The sequence below is a fragment of the Cupressus sempervirens genome, chromosome 11 (assembly GCF_028749045.1).
Source record: "Cupressus sempervirens isolate cs-2001-9-10 chromosome 11, ASM2874904v1, whole genome shotgun sequence".
Taxonomy (NCBI): domain Eukaryota; kingdom Viridiplantae; phylum Streptophyta; class Pinopsida; order Cupressales; family Cupressaceae; genus Cupressus; species Cupressus sempervirens.
Window position 1 is genome coordinate 196,995,975 of NC_143128.1, and position 22,261 is coordinate 197,018,235.

General features: G+C 34.6%; 1 protein-coding gene across 1 annotated transcript in view; it reads right to left on the minus strand.

Annotated features, from left to right (window-relative positions):
- Window positions 1-22,261, minus strand: part of LOC149528864 (uncharacterized) — a 38,621-nt gene that overhangs the window by 10,711 nt on the left and 5,649 nt on the right. Inside the window, exons 2-14 of the mRNA XM_089811709.1 lie at window positions 16,342-16,445; window positions 12,289-12,375; window positions 12,069-12,144; window positions 10,344-10,418; window positions 10,027-10,080; window positions 8,458-8,517; window positions 6,254-6,370; window positions 6,031-6,125; window positions 5,739-5,941; window positions 5,324-5,421; window positions 2,493-2,596; window positions 2,210-2,375; window positions 1,766-1,888 (exon numbers count right to left, since the gene is read on the minus strand). Of these exons, the coding sequence (XP_089667835.1) occupies window positions 1,766-1,888; window positions 2,210-2,375; window positions 2,493-2,596; window positions 5,324-5,421; window positions 5,739-5,941; window positions 6,031-6,125; window positions 6,254-6,370; window positions 8,458-8,517; window positions 10,027-10,080; window positions 10,344-10,418; window positions 12,069-12,144; window positions 12,289-12,375; window positions 16,342-16,445 (1,362 nt within the window). The remainder of the gene's footprint in view (window positions 1-1,765; window positions 1,889-2,209; window positions 2,376-2,492; window positions 2,597-5,323; window positions 5,422-5,738; window positions 5,942-6,030; window positions 6,126-6,253; window positions 6,371-8,457; window positions 8,518-10,026; window positions 10,081-10,343; window positions 10,419-12,068; window positions 12,145-12,288; window positions 12,376-16,341; window positions 16,446-22,261) is intronic.

Consider the following 22,261-nt stretch of genomic DNA (forward strand, 5'->3'; position numbering starts at 1 on the left):
TTTCCATGAGGTGTTCCAATCCACAGAACATATCTCACAAATTTTCACAGCTAGGGGTGACCCAAGCACTGTTTCATGTGCTCTTGTAATAGAATTCAATGGTGTTTGGCCTGTCATAAAGTATTTAAAAATTTGGGTCTGTAAGAATTGAGCTTGATGCCCCAGACCAGAAACTGGATTCTTAACCAAGGGTTTTCAAGGTGGTGTTCGATCCACAGAACATAGAAACAAATTTTCATAATGTTCCGTGACTTTTTTAAATTCTAATTTTTATTTGCAGCCTTTGTCATCTCATTTCACTCGGAACAAGAATTGGTATAACCACTATGGATTCGCATATACAAACTAACTCCATAGAGGCAACTTTTCACAGGTACATAGTTCTTTGATATTTGATTTACTACCAAGGGTTCATTACTTCACACATACAAACAACCTCCAAAATACTGAGATGACGTCCTAAAGCAAATTGCAGGCTATAGGTGAATATATTTGAATCACAGAATCAACTGGGAAAAAATGACTTTCCTCACTCACCAGATTCAATTGAGCAAAGCCACTGATAATATGATACGTGCAATTGAAATAAATTCTGCCATGAGGCTTGGGAAATCGAAAATCAATGTAGTATTGACTGGATTAACATTACTGTGATAGGAAACTGTAGTATAAAGCATGCATTTGTAATATCTGAGAAGTTGCTAGGAAGAAAGAGCCACAGATTCTTTTCAAAACAGCCCAAGAAAGATTGGAGAACTTAACAAGCCATGGAGAGGTAATTGCATTGATTTGAAGAAATAATGTAAGGATTGAGAGGCAATCCAGAGGAGGAAACACATAGGGAACTGCATAAAACAAAAGCAAGAAGCATTAAAAATATTAATGATTCTTGGAAGCAAGGTACGAATCTGGATCGTTGTTCACTAGAAGAATTAGGGAATTGATTCTGAAAATAAATGCAGAAGGGACCCCAGCAAAGGTAAGCTGGCTGAAAATCAGAATATGCACTCTAATTGGGGTTTGAGATACAGAAAGTAGCGTAGGAGCATGCTCCTCCACAAACCAGAGTTTGGAGTGATTTGACCTAGCTGAGGTTTCTCCAGTATCAGATACCATATCTCATAACCAAAAAAAATATAAAGGAATTTCAATTTTCTAAATCCCAACTCCTGCTGACGCATACAATTCCAAGGGTAAGAAATCAAGCAGCTAAGAAAATACAGCAAGAAGCAAAACATTGATAATGATACCACAAGATCATCAAAGCATTTATTGGCAGTAATTGAAACAACTCTCTACCAAGGGCGAATATAATTATAATTGCTGTTAAGAAGGTGCTGTCATGCTGAGCAAGATAAGGATGTGCAATTTGGAATTAAGGGCCCAAATCTCTTGATGAACCTTCCTCAGGATTTATTGTTCAGATTCTTATATTGCCAATAGGTTGTGCCAGAGAGAAGATTTCTGTGTTACTTGATAAAGAACATAGTGTGACACATTCATATTGCTGCCTTCGATTTAGCTTCACCTGCTCATATTCTTTATAACATGCTAATATGCTTTCATTTTGGGGGTGCCAACAAGTATTATACACGCTATTAACAAGTTTTCATTATATTTGAGTCTATGATTCCTAACCGTGGAAATCTCTAGCAAAAAGAAAAATCACGGGTTTTAATTTCTTAAGTATTGACAATCATGCTAGTATATTTACACTGCACAAATCTAAAGATAAAACAGATAATAAAACATTCAGAAGCAATACCTGGAGGAAGGCCTGTAAATAATGATTATTTGCCGCCAAATGACAAAGCTTGTTTGCAATTCGTGTCAAGTGACCAATATACCCTGTCTTTGGAGGGACTCTTCCTGGTGCAGGAACAGTTGGCTATAACAAAATGAAAATTGCAAAAAATAAAGGACAATGAATTAGCATCACTTATGAGGAGGTTCCTTGATGATAATTTATAAACAGATAATGCAAATGCAAAATGGCCAATAACACATTTCATTTAATGAAACACCCTCAAATCAAAGATATGAATATTGAAAATTACAGAGAAAAAGAATATTGTGATGATGACGCAACTAAGGGGAATCTGTTTCCAAATTACAACCAAAAATTTTATTTCCCGTGATTTTTTTACCCTCTTATTTTTCCTGTAAGACAATTTATTTGATAACAACTGTGATGTAAGAATCAAGATACCTTGTTTTCATCGCAAGAAACAATTGGATTTTCATCTGCAGCCAATATTCTTCCAACTAGATTGCAGTCTTGGAGAAGGTGCTCAATAAGTGTTGCATTGTTGCTCTCTAAACATGAAATTATGATGCTCTCCACTTGATGGTGCAGTGCATTGTTAAAGGTGTAACTGAAAAAATCAATACAATACAAGTTAGAAACTTGAAGGTTTAGCTTTGATCACATATGCCTAGATGAAATTAATAATATTATTATTAGTCAAATAGAATGTATAGCGATCACATACTCAAAAAATAGCTTTATTATTGTTTGAATAGCACCCAACCGTACTAATTCCGCTTGCGCTACTTCACTACCAGTCCTTAGTAGGACAGCAATGAACTCGACTATCTAAAAATATTACAAGCAAACAAACAAACAAGTGACAATCAGTCCTATTTCACATAACAGTCAGATAAACAGTTTAATTCAAAAGCAAGTAATATCTTTTAAGCTTTAGTTGATCCTTATTTATCAGATTTGCTAGAATTCAATCAAGTGGTAAATCAATCTCCCATAACCTCCTAAAACATAACTTAGATAAACCCAAAACATAATGTATAGAAAATAAGAATAAGCCTCCAGATCAACACAAGATTTGGCAAGTAAAAATCATTGAAGTTAGAACTTGTTGGAAATATTGCCATTTTAAAGGGATTCATTCTTGTCACTCAAGTCAAACAAGTATGGACTACATTGTTAATAAGAGTGTGCAGATTTCCACAATCCATGAATTTGTCTTAGTGTAGCTTTGGATTGTTATATTAAGTGCCATCAACATGAAAGGAAAAGATAAAGATTCAAAAGGACTGGAAATAAAGACAGACTTATGTTGTGTCACAAAATCAAGAGACTGCACATTTTTCTACGGTCAAGATCAGAAGTTGAAGGAAACTGAATTATCATTGTTAAAGTGCAGAATCTCTAAAGACAAATTCTGTGTGAGATTAGTTGGAACTTGTAACTAATCATGAGCATGCCATTGAAACGTGGAACTTATTTACCATCTTTGCACCACGTTAAGAACAATGAGCCAAAGTGAAGTGAACTTGAACAAGCACAAGAAGTAGAATAAAGAAAGAATCAACTACAAATATTATGCAGTATACATGGACCTGTTTACAAGAGAAGCAAAGACTCGTCATAGATGCAGCAATTCTGCATACAGAGTAACTTTAGAAGGCAACAATCAAAGAGGATTAGAAGCAGCATAAGGATAGTGATTTAGGCAGAAGACTGATCTATTATTCCCAACTAACATAATGTAAATTATATTATTATTGCAGTCTGTTGCAAGGAAAAGGTTGCAATACAAAGTACTGATATTTGAATGTAAGATTAAAGAAACAGAAGTACAATTCACAAAAAAATTAGTTGGCAAACTGGCATGGATGTTTCAATTTAGTCATCTTGAATAAATGCATGGTGATTACCAATAATGAGACAGTGATTACTAGTGGATAAAAATAATAAAAGAAGAATGATTATTTATTCAGCTTGCAAGTGGAAGGGAAGAAAGTTAAAATGGGCAAAGCATAGACCCTTTTTAAGAAGGCAATTGTAAAACCCGACATGGAAAGTTTCATTAACTTCCTAGCGGGGAGTGATACAATGTTCAGCACTGAACAACTGGATAGGATCTTTGAGCTGAGTGAAGGACTCGTTTTCCTCAATCACCAGCTATTGATCCTCTCTGTAATCTTCTATATTATCTACCTTTATATAGGGCGCTACCCACTTAGGTAGCGATTTGCCTTACAAAAACTAATAATGAAAATGATTAGCAAAGCAAAAGTAATCATGATTCAATTTATTTAGAAAGCAAAAGGGCAGCATTAGCAACAAGGAAATGATCATGAGAAACATGCAACTTCACACAGTAAGAAGAATATTCTATGTATGGAATCACCCAAACTAACAGTTAAGATTGATGTGATTACTCCAAGAGAGCTAAATAAAGATCAAAAATAAGTGTGTGAACAATAGTGGACTGAGTTCAAAGACTACCAAGAACACAAGATATAGAAGACTATTGCAGATTCATGAAGGTTGGTATGGATGGATTTATGAGGAGCACATAGAAGACTATACAGATTTACAAAGAATATACAAAAGACTATTGCAAAATTATAAAGGATTGTATGGACAGATTATGACAGGTTTTTGAACAGATATAGGACATATGTGTGGTATATCATATTCTAGAAGAGCAGACTAATGAGGAGGATTTCATGCAGAAATAAAGAACAATTTGGAGCAGCGCCATGAAGCGTATTTAAGAAAACTTTGTGAGAAATAATATGACAGATTTATAAATCTTTGAGTAAATTGTAATCAGTTTTGTGGCAGATTAATGTCACCATAATAGAGGTTTAACAAGACAGTTTCTGGAAGAAAAAGTTATCCATCATCTGCTGTAGGAGCAACATTAATAAGGTGGAAAGTTGAATAATGGGTTAGTACTTCTAACCCAATGAGGGGTTGGTCCCCCTAAAACAACAAGGGGTTGGTGCATATAGGTTTAACAAGACAGTTTCTGGAAGAAAAAGTTATCCATCATCTGCTGTAGGAGCAACATTAATAAGGTGGAAAGTTGAATAATGGGTTAGTACTTCTAACCCAATGAGGGGTTGGTCCCCCTAAAACAACAAGGGGTTGGTGCCTCTAAAATAACAAGAGACTGTTGCCTCTAGTGGGTAAGTGCTCACAAATAGAATGAGGGATTGGTACCTCTAGAGAGGAAAGGTCTCAAGAAATGAATGAGGTGTTGGTGCCTCTAGTAAGTTGAGCATACCAACTTCGTAAATTTTATATAAAAGCCTTAATCTACCATGGTTTTCTACCATTGGTGTTTCCACTTATATCTTGTGTCCCATTGGTGTTGCATGATACTTAGATTTCGTGTGAGTTAATATGCAACAATGAACATGCTTTGAGATTAAGTTATATGATTATGATATTAAGTTGAAAAAGTAAAGTTTGTTGTTATACTGATTCACTGCCCCACCTCCACAAAATAGTCTCAGTATAGCTGTGTACCAATCACAACTAATGCAAATATGTTGAAAAAGAATAAACCTTTAGACGATGTTTTCCCAAAGGAGGCTGGAGTTGGCCATATGTTGTGGGTAGAACAGTTTCACTGGAAGATACATCCAAAAGCTTCAACAAATCACCTGCAACATTGGAAAAAAATTGAAATTTTGTCAATAAAGAGCTTTTAAGAGGTACAAAGAGCAAGTCCTCATTTATTATTCACAAAGGAATTCCTATATTTATTCATAAATAAGACTATCCACATTTATAAATTGTTCCTAATCTCAAGGGTCATTTTCCACATAATCTGCATGAAGTAATGCTTGCCATATAGCATCAAACTCAAGTCTCCAAATAATCATTTATTCAGGAAAAAAAATTAATTTAGCCTTGCTTTTGGGTTGGATGGATCACACATTGCCCTACAATTGAAGATATGTATCTCAGTGACACTTACCAAGCCTCTGCAGCATGCCATCCACAGTCTCAGGATTTGCAGCAAATACTGACTCTGGGATATGGTGTCCGCGACCAGCACCTCCTCCCATTGTCGCTGATCGCTTTGGATCCAACACAGAGATACAAACAGACAAAGAATACACCAGGGAAGATTTTGATTGTGCATCTTCTAAAGCATGGTGAAAAAGCCTTCCCACAAAGCTGCACATCAATATAAATATGTCAAAGACAGTACCAATAAATATAAATAGTAATTTAAATAGTACAAAAATCCATGATGCAGTTCACACCTTGGGCTGGAAAGCTTTGTAGCAAGAGCAGAAGGTGCTGAGCGAGTTATCGCACAGAGTGTCTCTGCTGCATTTGTGTGTACCTCAGGAGGACTCTGCTTAACAAAAAAGAAACAGTCTAAATTAGCAAGCTTGATCAGGATCCCAAAGACCCAAATGCACTTTCTACCTGGAGACAAAACATGAGAACTCTAGAACAATGAGAGTTGTTCAACATACTTACAGGATAACTCAATTTGTCAACAATCAAGTCAAGCAAGTCTGTATCAGCTAGCCATTGCATGGCATCAATGTAGCTTGTAAACATATGATCATCTACTCCAACTAATCGAATTAACACCTTCATTAAAAAATGCATAGTTAGAAAAATAGTTTAAGAGTTCAAGAGAAACCTGATTTTTGACTAATTTGCACTTTCGTGTGCCAACACAAAACATTAAATGAAATCCTTCAGTTGGCCTTTAAGGGATATTCCTTCAGTTGTTCGCATAAAATCTCAGCAATAGAATCCTCCACAGAAAAGCTGGATTTAATTAAAATTTGACTTTGTAGTAAGGGATTTGAAAGGATTGCAACAGTGGCTAAGAATCTATTGAAGGGAACAAACAATGAAGCCAGAGCCTGAGCCCGAGCTGCTCTTCTAGCCATCAGCAAGGCTAGGCAGTTCAATGAGAAGAAAATCCATTTTAAGAGTGACTCTCTGGTAACATTTAACACAACTACTAAAAGGAAGACACAGATTTGGTATCTCAACCAGCCAATAAAGAAAATCATATCACTTCTAGGGGCCTTTGAAGGTTTCAGAGTGACAATGTCAAAAGAGATGGGAATTAGGAGGAGGATGTCAAGTCAAAGCTGATGCTCAAGTTGACAGAACTAGGGAAAGATGTTACTGGAGACTTCCGGGAGATTAAAGCGGAATGGTTTGGTTGAAACTAGTAGATAGAGTGATTGTTTATATTATGCCTTAATGGAGTGGGATAGTGTTTTGTGTACATGCCTGCATCTTTGAGAATCCCAAGCTAGCAGTCAGATTTCAATTTGAATTAAGCCCTTCCCCCACCTTTCTATTATAGTTGTCAACGACAACACTGGCCAAATTGGATATTTTCTTCACATTGCAGTTTAATAATGATAGGTAAATGATCATTAAATTAACTGGAGGGAGGTGGCAATTAAAATCACAAGTGCAAGGGATCGTACTAAATAAAGGAAATACTTGGGAAATCATTAACATTTAGAAGTATCTAGAATTGGTCAAGCCACATATGTCGGAAGCTGAGTTAGGGATCAAAAAGATCGTGCCATGTTGTAAGTTAGTAATAGATGTCGACCCCTGCTGATTAAAGGTAGATTCAAATGGAAGCTAACTTCACTCTCAGAATCCTTAAGCAGCAGCAACATTTTCTCTGGAGAGCCTGAAAGGAGAAGGATGAGGGGTATATTTCTGATCGACTACCCTAAACTCTGGAAAATTATGGACGTCTTGTTTGGGGAAGAATCCATGTTTACAGAGCAGAGAATATGGACATCTTATGATGCATTCTTGTGTTAAGCCTGAATCGATGGATATGATTCAATGCTCGCAATGAACAAGCCAGGGCTTGGATTCACAATCGCTGAAGAAAATTGGTAGTTGGTTGAGGGTACATGACAGACATACAAACTTTTTCAGTTTGGAGTGCATAATCATGCATTGAAAAAAGAATTGAGGGGGCTCAAGATGGTTGCATGCTACCCAAGAAATTCCCATAGGAGACAGAGGTTTTAAAATTGGAGAAGGGGAGTGCACACTGTCTGGCAAGGAAATCTAAATCGCAGATTAGAGGTGAGCTGTTTATACCAGAAGTCTCCTCAGTGGAAGAAATACAAACAAGAAGGCCCATCCCACCAAAGCTCCAAGTAGGGGTTTTGTCTAAAGTAGACGCACTGTGGTAGTGTCTAAGAGGAAGGCAGATGTTAAATACCACTTTGTTTGGTATAGTAAATGGTCTCTATGTCACCTGTTAGGGCTTTTGTATCTGTTTGCTTATAGATTTTTTTGTATCTGGACAAAATTTTGTATACTGTTGGGCATTTTGAGCTTGACAGATATAGAACAGTTTAGCAGAATGATGCGCAGTAGAGTTGTGTTTCTCCAGGGAGGACATTTAATATTAGAGAAGGATTTTATCAGACTTGACTTTATCAATAAAAATTCATAATTACCAATCAAAAAAAATTTAAGACCCAAAATCAATTGAATTACTAGTAAGTGAAAGAAATAAGAAAAAATAGAATTAGAAATGCTACAGTAAACAGGAAAAAAAATATACAGAAATTATTCGCAAGCAACAATATATACTTATGACCATTGTTAATATTCATCACACTACAGCAAGTACCATAAAATAATGTCCAAAATATCAGCCGCAGTCAGAAGGGTACCTCCATGATTGACGTGATGCCAATTAAGTCCACTAACTTGCGAAATATACCTTGGTGTGCCTGAAAATGTGAATTGTTGTTTGTTATGTGAAAACAGAGTCTAAGATGGAAAAAAATTGCAATGAAAACAATTCAATTCAATATGGAAGCAAAACTACAAATGACAAAGCATGCAAGGAAAATCAAAGCAATGTGGCATAATTTTGAAAAATCTAAAAACATGATCTCTATAGATGCAATTAAACAAAAAGTAGCATGATGGAAACATATAATATCAATCAAAGTGTTAGACTGCATATAGGTGAATACCAGTAAATTAATTTCTTGTTTCAACAGTTCAAAATTGAGGGCTTAATCTACTGGAAAAGATCTAACTTCTTAAATGCCATGCAGGGAAAAGGAACCTCATAGTAAATACTACGCCTCCACTTTTACTTCACATCAATGGTAGACATGGCCATGGATTACTTGATCTTCTTTCATATTAAAAAGTTTGCACAGAAACTCCAATACGTAGAAGTTTGGAATGTGAATTTATCATATACCCATTAACATACGTTGAAAATTGTCAATAGGCCTTCTTTTTAACTTGACTTCTAATATCAGGGTAAACTGACCCACAAATGTTCCGAATTTCAATAATTAAATGGGACTTAATCTGAAAGAAATTTGACCATAACCACATCACGTGCCTTCCTGCTTATTCTAACCAAGATTGTATGTTTAAACTTCACATCTTATGCTTCATTTCTTATCATTTGACAATATGATCCATATTTGTTATGAACCTCTGGTAATTGACAAATGAAAAATCCAAATTTGTAATTGAGAATTAAATACAATGGAAACACAGCTTTTAACTGGGATTTAAAAAAGCCACTGATAAGACATAATCCTTGAGTATCTATCATTGAAGTCCAATTTTATACTAATTGGTATGGCAGCCAATATATTATGCTATTGTAAGCTATTTAAGGTTTCGCTTGGCCATACCTTTCGATAAGTGATAAATCAATTGTCTTACACCTATATATGATCATTCTAACAAGCTTTGCAACAACCTTACCATTGTACACATTGAAGCCATTGAACTGAAAGGAAAGTTATTTACGCATTCATTTTAGCCACAGCTTTTAAATATTGATAAATTGCAGTTCACTATTAATTTTTTTACAATAGACTTAACATTGTACCAATAATCTTTAGTTTAGCCATATTCATTGTCAAATTGATGAATCAAACATAACCGAATTTGAAAGTTTGACCTAGAGTGGTCACTGTTAAAAAGCTGCAATGGACTTATCACTGTAGTTTGTTCCTATTGGAGCTTTTAAGCTGGCTATGAGTATGGAAGTTATCTACAGAAAATGATATATGACTAAAATTATCAATTTTACGGATCCTCCTATTTTAAAGTGAAAAAGGATTCAGTTACCATCAGCCTAACAGACACGATCTGTGAATTACACGTAAAAAGACTGTGTTTCCTGGCAAAAGATAATAACACCAATAGGTTTTCAGCCCATAAGCAACCATTTTAGAACTGATAGTGAAGTATTAAACACTTACTTGTACATATTCTATAAGAGGACCCGTCTTTCGCAGCATCAAACATACTACAACCTAACAAACATAACCAAACATTAGAAACAAGAAAAATATTATGGCAAAGGCATTTATATACAAAATTTGTTTATGAAGAATTCGATCTAAAAGCCAAAAGGAAATTAAAATATAGAAACCCCAAGATACTGACATTAGGAACGTACAACTGAATATGTAGACTAACTATGGAATTAAAATATTTCAGAGGCATGAATATACAAGAAGGATATAAACAAGACAAGATTAAACTAGAATGCATAAACAGTGCTAAGAAAAACAACCTTGCTGAAATAGCCAGCTAATAATGCACTGTGAGCGCGATCAGGATCCAAAAAGGAAAAGAGCAGGTCCATCAGCTATAGACATTAAAATCAAACATTTTAGTACAATATCACAAACATATTCTACTCTTTGCAAAATTGTAGAAATAACAAAGCTAGAAAGCAAAAATGTACTATTGCAGAAACAATAATATCAAAACTTGTGCAGGAAGACAAATTTAGTTATTTATAGCCTAGTTTTTTTTGTTAAAAGGAACTAAATACAAACTAAAAAAAGAGTAAGCATGAATAAACAAAAAAGTTACAAATCTCAAGAGGTATCCAGAAATTGTACAAATGTCAAAACCCTATATAAACCTCTCAGCACATCACATCCATGTTAAATAAAATTATAATACAAGAGTGCTCATAACAATTATGCACAACAATGCATATTTTAATGGACAGACCTAATGTTTAGAACTCCAAATTCTCTAACAAAAATTGAAGCAGTAAAAATTGCCCTTCACAGTTTCTACCAAATATACTTAGAACTTGAAACTTTGCTGATTTAATTTTATCCAGTGTCATCTACATTAATTAGTTTATAAGCTTGCACAAGATCAATTTTGAAAAATTAATAAGGCTGACGAATTACCCAGACAGTGGACACAGGTGGTATAAGTGAAGTGTTCACACATGATGATCATGCTTAACAGTTATACCTCTTGCTCTCACAAGACATTTTTGCATGACCAATAATGCTACTGTATTCTCTATAACGTGGACTTGTAAATATAAAAATATACTTAAATTACAAAACAAGGAATGGTAGAGTTCCATAAGGAGATACATTTCTCATCTACCATATTTGTTCAAGCAAGGGAAATAACTAATAAATTGGTAATTACCGAAGCTTCTTGTACTTTTGTTTGTAGGGTGTTGTGTATCTAACAAGAACTTGTTATGAACTTAGTTTTACATTTTAGCGTGCAGTCCTATCCCTAGGCTATAATTGCTACCCAAGTAATGTTTTGTCCATCTGGGGCATAAGAAAAGATAGGCTATGAGTTAGTTATGAGTTAATTATGATTTCTTTTCAACTGAGAAAATGGTAAGCCATAAAGCATGTATATCTCATCTCTATTAACCATTTTCGTGAGGGTAATACCAAGTGCCAGCATCGAGGGAGTGTTTTTGTGTTGCACTAAGGTTTGCAAGTGAAGACCAGCTTGGGCAAACATGTGCTTTACAATGTTAAAAATATTGCTGAAATCCCTTTCTTCTCTAGATTATTTGTGAAAGCAGAATAGGCTAATTCCTATAACATGAATAACCGTATTCAGAAGATAGCCAAGATCAAATTTAAAACCAAACTAATAAATTATTTAGCATCTCACAACGACACATTCTATGATCAGGCAATAACAGCCAACTATAGAAAATTCCTTCTCATAGGAGAAATCACTTAAGCACGGCATCAACATTTTTCATAGTTAAAACTATCTATATTAATCTGCAAAAAAAACAAAATATAAGGGAAGAGCTAAAATCTAAAAGTTTTTGTTAAATATTTTTAAATAAGTTTTGACTTTTGATTGCAGAGATCCTTTATCACTTCTTCAAAGTTTAAATAGTATTACAATATAATAATGAAAGATTTGATCTGAACCATGCAATCTTTCTCAAACTGTGTAGCAACAAGATCGTAAGAGCATGTATCCAAAAACACAAAGAGAAACCAACCTCCTCATCCTCTACAAGAGTCTTCAGTATAACATCAATCTCACAACTAAATATTTCACAAGCAATGAATGGGAACCTGCAAATGAACAACAAAAAGATTACTTAAAATAAACATAATATATATAAAAATTAATATATGTTCTGTCCAATAAGTAAAGGACACTAAATATACATCATGGCAGGAGAAAACCACAAAACTATAGAGGATATAACAATTTACTTAAATGTTCGTCTACTGTCTGCTTCTTCTGGTGGCTCTTCTACAACATAGCGCAGCATCTGTTGCACCTGCGCTCTGCCTCGGAGACTGCACATGTCACAAGTGAGGCGATACAATATATATTATCTAGAGATTCGAAAACATATTAGTGCAGACTAATTGTTAAACAAAAAAAATTAGAATAAATTGCTCTATAAATTAAAGACTAATTTTAAAAGGCAATGCTGTTGAACATAACATTGGAAAATGATTTGATTAAATTTTGTGACAAATTCCACAACATTAGTGTTTATAAGGATTCAGAGATAAAACCAAAGCCACAATACTTCTTGCATGCCTTATACCATTTTACAATTTTGACCACAATGCAACTGTCAACCATGACTACAATTTCCTGGAATCACTCTCAATTGTGGATTGGTTTAATCATGTTTATATCACTCACCGTATATTCAAATTGCTTCAATAAACTTATGAGCTTCCTCAAGTGTATCTACACATCTCAGATGTAAATGTTGGAGATGTGTCCTTGGTTTCAAAATGCACTTTGTTCAAGTAGGAAGATTTTGTAAATATGGTCATTGATATCATAGTGAGATTGTTGGAAACATTGTTATTGATGACAAAGGTTGTTGATATGTTGGAAGGCTTCTCGACTTCAACTGTGTTTATATTTTTTAATCAGTGTCTCGGATCATACTCTATGATCCATCATCAGGATAGTGCAATAGAGAGGATAAACATGAACTGTGGAAATTTAGCATCTCTAAATGGTTGTGGATGTCAAAGTTTAAGAGATTGTCTATTATAATGGCTTTAATTGCAGGCCAATTCATGAATTCTATCATTTTGAAAGAGGTGATTGAAGGCCAATTCGTGGAATTTTATTGTTTTGAAAGAAGTGTAATGGGAGGCCCATTCAGCGAATTTTATTGTTATGGTTTATTATTGAAGTGCCGACCCATGTGCTTTATGTAATTAATTTGTCACCAACAGGGGTATAGAATGATGAAAATACAGTGACAAATGATTTATCATTTGAATCAATGCAGAGGAGATTTTGTTAAGCGTGGAGTGTAGAAGAGGCAACCTCTAGAAGGTAAACTTTTGCAGATAATTTGGTGTCTCCTAAAAGAACAAATTGATGTCTCTTCCTAAGTTGGAGCTGAGATTTTGTTAAGAATGGAGTGTAGAAAAATATGTTCATAATCCATTGAAGAGGCAACCTCTAGAAGGTAAACTTTTGCAGAACATGTTGGTGTCCCCTTAAAGAACAAGTTGGTGTCTCTTCCCAAGTTGGAGCTCACCTGTAGATATCATTGTCTCCAGTAAGTTGGTACGTGTGAATTTTAAAGTGGGGATTGGTGTAGGACCTAGGTTGGTGCTTGTGAATTCTATAAGTGGGAATTGATCTCTCCAATTGGTTGGTGCCTGCAAATATTGTAAGAACATTCTATTTTTGTTGTGGTTGGATTCAGACAGAAGATCCACACAGTCATTCTCTGTGATTTTTCCCCCAAAATGCTTTCCACATAAGTCCTGTGCTCTTAGTTGGTCCTCCTAACAATACCAAGAGCAAAGGAAGGCTCCACCAAGGATACCCTTGATGACTTCCATCCCCCCAAAATTTGGCATGTTAAATAATTTCTTCAACCACTGCTCTGGGATCCTCCTACAGAAAGCTAATTGCCTCTCCAATGCTCTGAGAGAAATCGTGGTATCCATCAGAACTCATTACCATCAGCAGATTTCATCAGCTAATAAAATTGGTTGCTACCAATTCTCCTCTGGACAATTAATACTTATCTGAATTGTACATTAATGCATAGATTTTGGGCATCCTTTCCACCAACACAGACTCCTTGTTGGGGAGATTCAAGTCTACCAAATCTAATCCATCCACAGTGGCCTTCATCTCAACAACCACTTCTGCTAGTATGTGGCCTCCATGTTTCCTTCACGATAGATGTGTGAAATTTTGAATTCATTCAATTTGGTCAGCTCTAGCCAAATGTGAGGTAGTAGCTTATTTAACATCCAATTTTAACAATCAATAAAGCAGAGTTATTGGTGGCTTGGTTTGGGATTCCCAAAATTGCTTTTGGAATGAGTCTCCATGATGGGATAAACACAATTTGGTACAATTCTATCCCCCCAAAATTTGGCATGTTAAATAATTTCTTCAACCGCTGCTCTGGGATCCTCCTACGGAAAGCTAATTGCCTCTTCAATGCTCTGAGAGAAATCGTGGTATCCATCAGAACTCATTACCATCAACAGATTTCATCAGCTAATGAAATTGGTTGCTACCAATTCTCCTCTGGACAATTAATACTTATCTGAATTGTACATTAATGCATAGATTTTGGGCATCATTTCCACCAACAGTCTCCTTGTTGGGGATATTTATGTCTACCAAATCTAATCCATCCACATTGGCCTTCATCTGAACAACCACTTCCGATAGTATGTTGCCTCCATGTTTCCTTCACGATAGATCTGTGAGATTTTGAAGTCATTCAATTTGGTCAGCTCTAGCCAAATGTGAGGTGGTAGCTTATTTAACTTCCAATTTAACATAGAATTACACCAATTGTGTTTATCCCATCATGGAGACTCATTCCAAATACAATTTTGGGAATCCCAAACCAAGCCACCAATAACTCTGCTTTATTAATTGTTTAAATTGGAAACTTCCTGGATTTGAACACTAAAATATTGCCATCATGATCTCTAAGTATACATCTGGCCCTACATGGCCTAGGTTGTCCCTAGCAGCACCGTCAAAGTCAACTTCCCCCTACCCATTGTCAAGTGTTGTTCATTGAACATCTGCACTTATATTGAGGAATGAATCACCCTGAGAAGCCCCATAAACAGGTGTAGTACAAATTATATATTGATTGTATGTTTTTTATTTTATGACATTTAAACCAAGTGTTTTAGTAACCCATACTTACACCTTTGGAGAGAACAGGGGGATAGGTTTCCAAGACAGGGGGACAAAGGTACCTCAATTTAGGGAGGGTGGTGTATTTACTACATACTATACACATAGCACTTAAAATGCTAGCTATAAAAAATTGTATAAGACAATTTAGAAGTAAAATACTAAATAGAGCAGCATAATATCAACACAAGTACAAAATGTCAGCATGTAATGAAGGGAGGCCGCTATTCATCCCTCGGGAGGTTAGGACTCAGGTTTGATCGGTAGTTGACTGCCGGCTCATCTGGGGACTTGGACGGGCACTAACATTTAGGGGGGGAATGCGTCCCCGTGGAGCGCTAAGATAACCACAATAAGTAGTGTTAATACCCTTGTGAAATTTTCCTCATATATGATGAGGACAAACACAAGGGGAAACATTTAGCATAGCACCTTTAATAATTAATCATTTGTTAGTGGTAAGGGGTGAACAGTAAATGTAATCCACTGCTTTGTGTTAGCTTATTTCCCCATTTCAATATCTACTATATCCTTCCTTACATAATACCCACAAAAGGCTAGAATTGATTAAAATAATGTTTCAATCAAATGGAAAAACAGCATCAGGAGGCAAAATCGATTGCCGTTATATCTCCATTTAGTTGCAAACTGCAATCATCAACAACCATGATATGGTAATTTCACCTCTATATCCTGCAACTATTTGCTCTACTTAGTGTGCTATGCATTTGGTCACTAACAATATCACAAATTAGTACTACTCCTAACTCATACAAATGATAAGGAGCGTAGACATACATTCATTATAAAATGTATATAAAGAAGAGATATTGCAAGTATAACAATGGGAAAATTTTAAGATAAAATTAAGTATATGAAAGCCAGAAAGCATTTCACAGAAGCAACATACCAAAACAAGAGTACAATTTGTGATATGAATTGAAGTAAGAATACAGTAAGCCCACAGAAGGATATTTAACAGAATAAGCAATGCAACAGAAAAAACAAATTAATTAGCCTGTCGAACAAACCATCAGCAATTATGAGTGTCTATCCTGTAAACAAAATTAATAACCAGTTAAACAAGATTTAAAGAAAATTACAAATTGATAAGACGACTGTTGACAGATTTGCATTCTTGAATAATTTCCTCCTCATCAAAGAGCTCCTCAAGTGTGAAATGCTCTCTTTCCAACAGTGACTCCACCTGTCGCAGCATATGATATTAACATTAGCATAAAGCACACACAATTCAAAATAAGTAAATAACATGTTATTGCATCAAGTCAAGTTTTCCAACATACTAGCAATATAACAGAAAAGTGATAGTTAAAAGGTAAAAACAAAAGACTGAACGAGCAGAAAAGAAAAACAAGTATAAATAACATAGTTTGTTGAGTCATTATATAAATAAATAAATACACATGTATAATCTATACATGATTTCTAGGATGGTGCTGGCAATAAATCAGAGCATTTCTAGGATGCCGCTGGCAACAAATGTGGTTCCCACAATGAAAGGGGCAGCAATTATATAATTAGGAAAAAAAATTTAAGGAACTACAATTAAATTATTCATGTTATAGGACACTTGTCACACTCGTATTAAACCAGATTACATAACATTATTGAAAATTCACAAGTCAACAAACAAATTAACAGAATTTCACTGTTTTCATTGTCTGTCCATGCATATGTGGTGCAACAAGATGCACAAAGGATATAACTACAAAATGAGCACATGGATTTTTATAGTGGGCTATGCAACTCAAAGAATGTCTTACTGCACTGCATATAAGTCCAATAATGTTGAATAAAATATTATAATTATGCTATTAGATAGAAAAGATGTTACCAAAGATACAACAATGAATAGTGACCTTATATGCAAAAAACTCATTCTCTTGTACGACACCATTAAGCTAGATCCAGCCAAGTCAATCAATTGCTATTTATCTCTGTTACTTCCTTGCAGAGTTGATTGAATAATTCTATTCTATTTTATTATTTTCTGTTGTTAAATTGATGCAACTTACTTTCCTAAGTATTAAAGAGACTATATGTACATCTACAATGAAGCAAGTGCAATGGGATGAAGATGAACAAGTTCTAACTTGTCGGAAATAAAAAGTGTATCTCAAATTTGGGATCCTATTTACGCATAACAGGGGCTTTTCTGGTGAGCAGCTAGAGAGATATAGTTGAAGCATAATCACAGAACAATATCTAATACAGTAAGTGCTCTCAGGCTATTGATTAAAAGTAATATCTTGAATCTGCAAAGGCCTTGTGATCTGCTTAAACAATATACAAACATGCCATGGATGCCATACATGAAATAGATTATATTTAAATAAAGATGACAAATATTTCAGAAAATCTTAACCAATAACATTGAAATGACAGAGAAAACACCATCGAGCAGGCCCAGTATCCAATCTGTGCTCAGTTCATGTTCATAACAAAGAAATTTGAGTCAATTTTCTAGATTTTCTTTGCTGGTTTAGAAACCAATGGGCTGGCTATGCAGAACGCCCACCCATCCAATGGACAATCAAGGAACTTCAGGGGCATCCCTGGCCATTGAGTTGTCCTGCCACCTCCTGACTGTATCTGAAATGTTTCCAGTCCGGCCAGGGGGTCAGGGAGAGTTCCAGGGACATTTCTGACGCATGCCCCATTCTCCAATACATGATGAGAATGGGGACACCCAGAAAAGTCTCAAGGACAAATCTATGTATACAAAGATATTATATATGGGAAAAATGAAGAGTTGAATCCTAAATAACAGTTCACAGCCTGCACTGAATGCATAAATCATGAATATATATGTTATCACAATGTGAGTAAAGTTGCACTGCCATTAAAACAAAGCAATCAGCCACTCTAGCACATAAACTTCAAAAACAATAGCATAAGGAGCACCATATTGAATATAAACTGGTGCATTGCAGTTTCTGCATCTGAAAAGGAGATTACAGAATGCTCAAATTACACTACAGCCATTATATGAATCCATTGTCACAATCTAATAGTACATGATTTTTACTTTCACAATCTTACAGTACATGATTTTTGCTTTCACAATCTAACAGTGCATGATTTTTACATTTACAATCCATGCTACTCCTGCACTCCAATTCTACATTTCCCTCTTCATGATAATGAATCACTGAATGTGATCCAAGGCATCCAGCATAAAAATATACACAGCTTAAATAAGAAGCTTGTACATCTACCCAATAGTCTGTGGAAAACTCATACCAACTACTTTAACAATCATCATGTTTAGAATTAAAAATTACTTTGGCAGAACGTTGGGCTACACCCATGCACACACCTAAAGAACAAGATCAAATACATGAGAGTTCCAAAGTTACTGGTTCAGATTCAGGGACAGTTTCAGATACGAGAACCCAGTACGTGGGTTCGTGATTTTTTTTCCACGATGGTTCGAACGGGTGTTGTATATTTATACACACACACACACACACAAAAAAAAAAAAAGAATAATATAGATAATTGTAAAACTAATCATTTCATAGTATGAATCTATGATGCTTGATCATTGATCATTGATCAATGCCAAATGTCAAAGATAAGCATTAAAAAATTAAATACTTGAAACATCAAATCTGCTTTGTGGAAGGCATTTGGCAGTCCACAATCAAGTACACTCACCTCACTTAAAACTGGTAAGATGGAGAGAGCAAATGTGAAAAAAAAAAGTGGTTTTAGAGGCTTCATAATGGTGTAAAATACATACAACCTGCTTTATCAATCATCATGTTTAGACTTTTAGGTTTAAAAATTACATCGACGGAACCTCGGACTACAACCTTGCACACACCTAAAGAATAAGATATCAAATACATGAGAGTTCCAAAATTATATATGCTATCCAATGGAGTTAATCTCACACGAAAGTGGTATAAAATTCATAGTACTGTAACTGAACAGATGAATCAAACAACAAAAAGGAAAACATATTTTACTACATAAGCAAAACAAAGTTGACATTATAGAAACTAAAGAGCAAATTTGATTTAACCACTGCAATTGAATTCTCTTTGGCCTAACATCAATCAATGAGGATCAAAAATATATCCCCACTTATAAAGTAGAACGCAACTCAAAGTGACTGCAATAGAGTTTTAGAAAGAAAAAGCATCTAGGCAACATCGCCTTTCAAGAATTTAAAACAATTAAATTATGGAAAACAAGATTGCAAGGCCAAAGCTCACATTCTCAAGGCAAATAATGCTGTGTGCAAAAATACAGTAAGCAGATTTGACTGTTAACCACCAAGAGCATAGTCTGTGTTTGCATGACTCATATTTCACGGCAAAACAGAATCCAATATATAGTCAGCATTTATAATGTTTGAACAACATACTATGGCAAAAAAACTGAATTCTTTATTTAAAATAAAATCACCAATACTGAAAGGAATCACGAGGATTGGTGAGAACCAATGCAACTTCCTCCAGATCAATAAGCTGGACACTTGGTTATACTAGAATAAAGTAATAAGAAATCGAACTTAAATTCTTCAATGTGAGATCAATGTACCGAAGAAACATTAGATGTTCTCAAATAAAGCATGCAATAGCCCACAATACTTTAAGCACAGTGGCAACACTGTTCTGCTAATCTTGAAAATTGTACTTGAGGATTATTGTAGGAACCAATTGTCAAGTGGAAAAATGTAAAGAAATGCATCAAAGCACCTCCATATGTTTCCCAAAATAAGCAAGAGCAAAAATATTTTACTAGTTTATATAGCTAAATCCCAAAACAACTAGACACAAAACAGCAAAGACCATTGTTACTCCTTGAGCTCAGATTAAAAAAGACAACATCAGGGACTCCTTTAGAATATTCCTGAAGGAATCATTAACATGTAAACAGGAGGCTAAAAACTTGATAAAAACTAAATATCTACCTGAAAATCACTGTGGAAAGAATAGGAAAAGGAGAAACACTGTAAACAGTCATTTAAACATAAATGCATGAATTTTCCAGATAAGCAAGAAAAACAAATATTAAATGCTCTCAACATATACCATTGCCATGACCTAAACAATGTAACCAAAACTCATTATCAGCTGTTATGTAAGCCAACATTCTCTAACCTTCCAAATGACAATAATAATTCTAATTATGGTCAAATTTACTGCATATACGCATCTGTACAATTTACAGCAATCTTGTACATATAGAACCACTCAATATTAATCAAGACAGTGCCAAGCGCATGACATGAGATTAAAAAAGAACAGCCGTTGCCATACTGTATTATGGAAATAAATTACTTCTAATCTGTGTCATAGGGTTCGCTGAATTTTTGGCTCCAGGTACGAAATTTAGCAAACCCATAAAAAATGTAAAAAAATCATTCAAGTTTGTTATTAAATTCGTCTGGAACTGGTTTCTTGTTGTTTTGCATGAATTCATTTAATATTTGGATGTTTTTTAGGGTTTTTTGCCCCAAAAAAAGGATAAAATAATGCCATTCATAGGCTAAAAATGCAACAGTCTGAATCGTGGAAGGGCAAACTCATGGTTGCTGAAGGTCGCAGAAGGGCAAACTCATGGTCGCTGAAGGTCACGTCCGAAGGTCGCACCCAAAGATTTTGTTGTCTGAGACTTGAAGGTTGCCTCTCGCATCTCCTCCATTTTCATCTCCTGCCCATTTTTGTCCACTGACTGCACTTCTGCAACTGCGTTTGCATTTATGCTTGGGTCTACATTTGGTCGCCTAATATAAGATTATTATAATTAGTGTTATTTTTATTATTAGCTTTGGATGTCAGCTATTATTGTTACCAAACATTTTAAATCTAAATGTTGTTATTATTATTATTATAAGATTATTATAGTAAATGTTGTTTTTATTATATTAGGTTTCATTATTTTATAAGATTATAAAATATAATATGAAATGTTATTTTATTATTTTTGTCAACCATTCAAAATAAATATATTGTAGGGAAACATTTATAAGTGCATATTTTATGTATATTTGTTTATTTTTATGTACAGTATTAATGTTTCCTATGTTTATATATGATTATTACTTTATTTATTATTAATGTATTTTTTTATTTTTTTTTTGTAATGTTATAGTTTTATTTTATTAGTTAAGATTATATTTTATTATCGTTTCATTTTGTTAGTAAAGAAATAGAAAGATATTTTTTTTTTTTTTTTAAATTACATAAGGCAAATTTAATATCAAGTTTTTTTTCAATTTTTTCGACTTGTCGAACTTCATAGTTGCCGAACTCGAACTCGAACCTTGTGACTTAGCTTCTAATAGTGTAAAAAATAACAGTTCTACAGAGCTCCAGATTTGGCAAGCATGTGGAACAATGATATCTAGCATTATTTGCAATCCACATCAGAATTACCCAATGAAATTTAATATCAGTAAACAAAAACAATGTGTCAGTGAGAAGACATGCTACACAGTACAGTGTGAATGACCAGCATGCACCAATTCGAACAGAATAGATAAGAGTTGTAAAAACATAACCAATTTATAGGGTGCATTAAAAAAAAACTTAAAAGCTCTGCCTAAATTGCTTTTAGCAATGTAAATAACAATTCTAAAATAGTCCAACATTTATGAGGTTTCAAACCTATGGTAGATCAGACATGGGTTTGAAAAATCCTCTCCACCAAAAGGATTCCAGCAGTTAAAAATTAATCAGGCAGCATGCAATAATCTGGGTGAGTCTGATACTGATGCAAGAACTGATTCAAGACTCTTTGGATCATTTTAAGTTTTTAATGGAAGGGTTTTTTGGCACCTTGGGTTAATATGTATAATAAGCTTGAGTGGGAGACAGTTATTCACAGGCTTCATTGGCTTCATCTTTGATCTGTTAAAATGCTCTACCATCGAGGACACTCTTTGGTAGTTATTAAAAGCCTTATAAAAGGCTATTTTTGGAACTGACAGCTCTCTGGTATGCTGGATGAATCTCAACCTTTTATGATCCTATTTTTCAGACATTA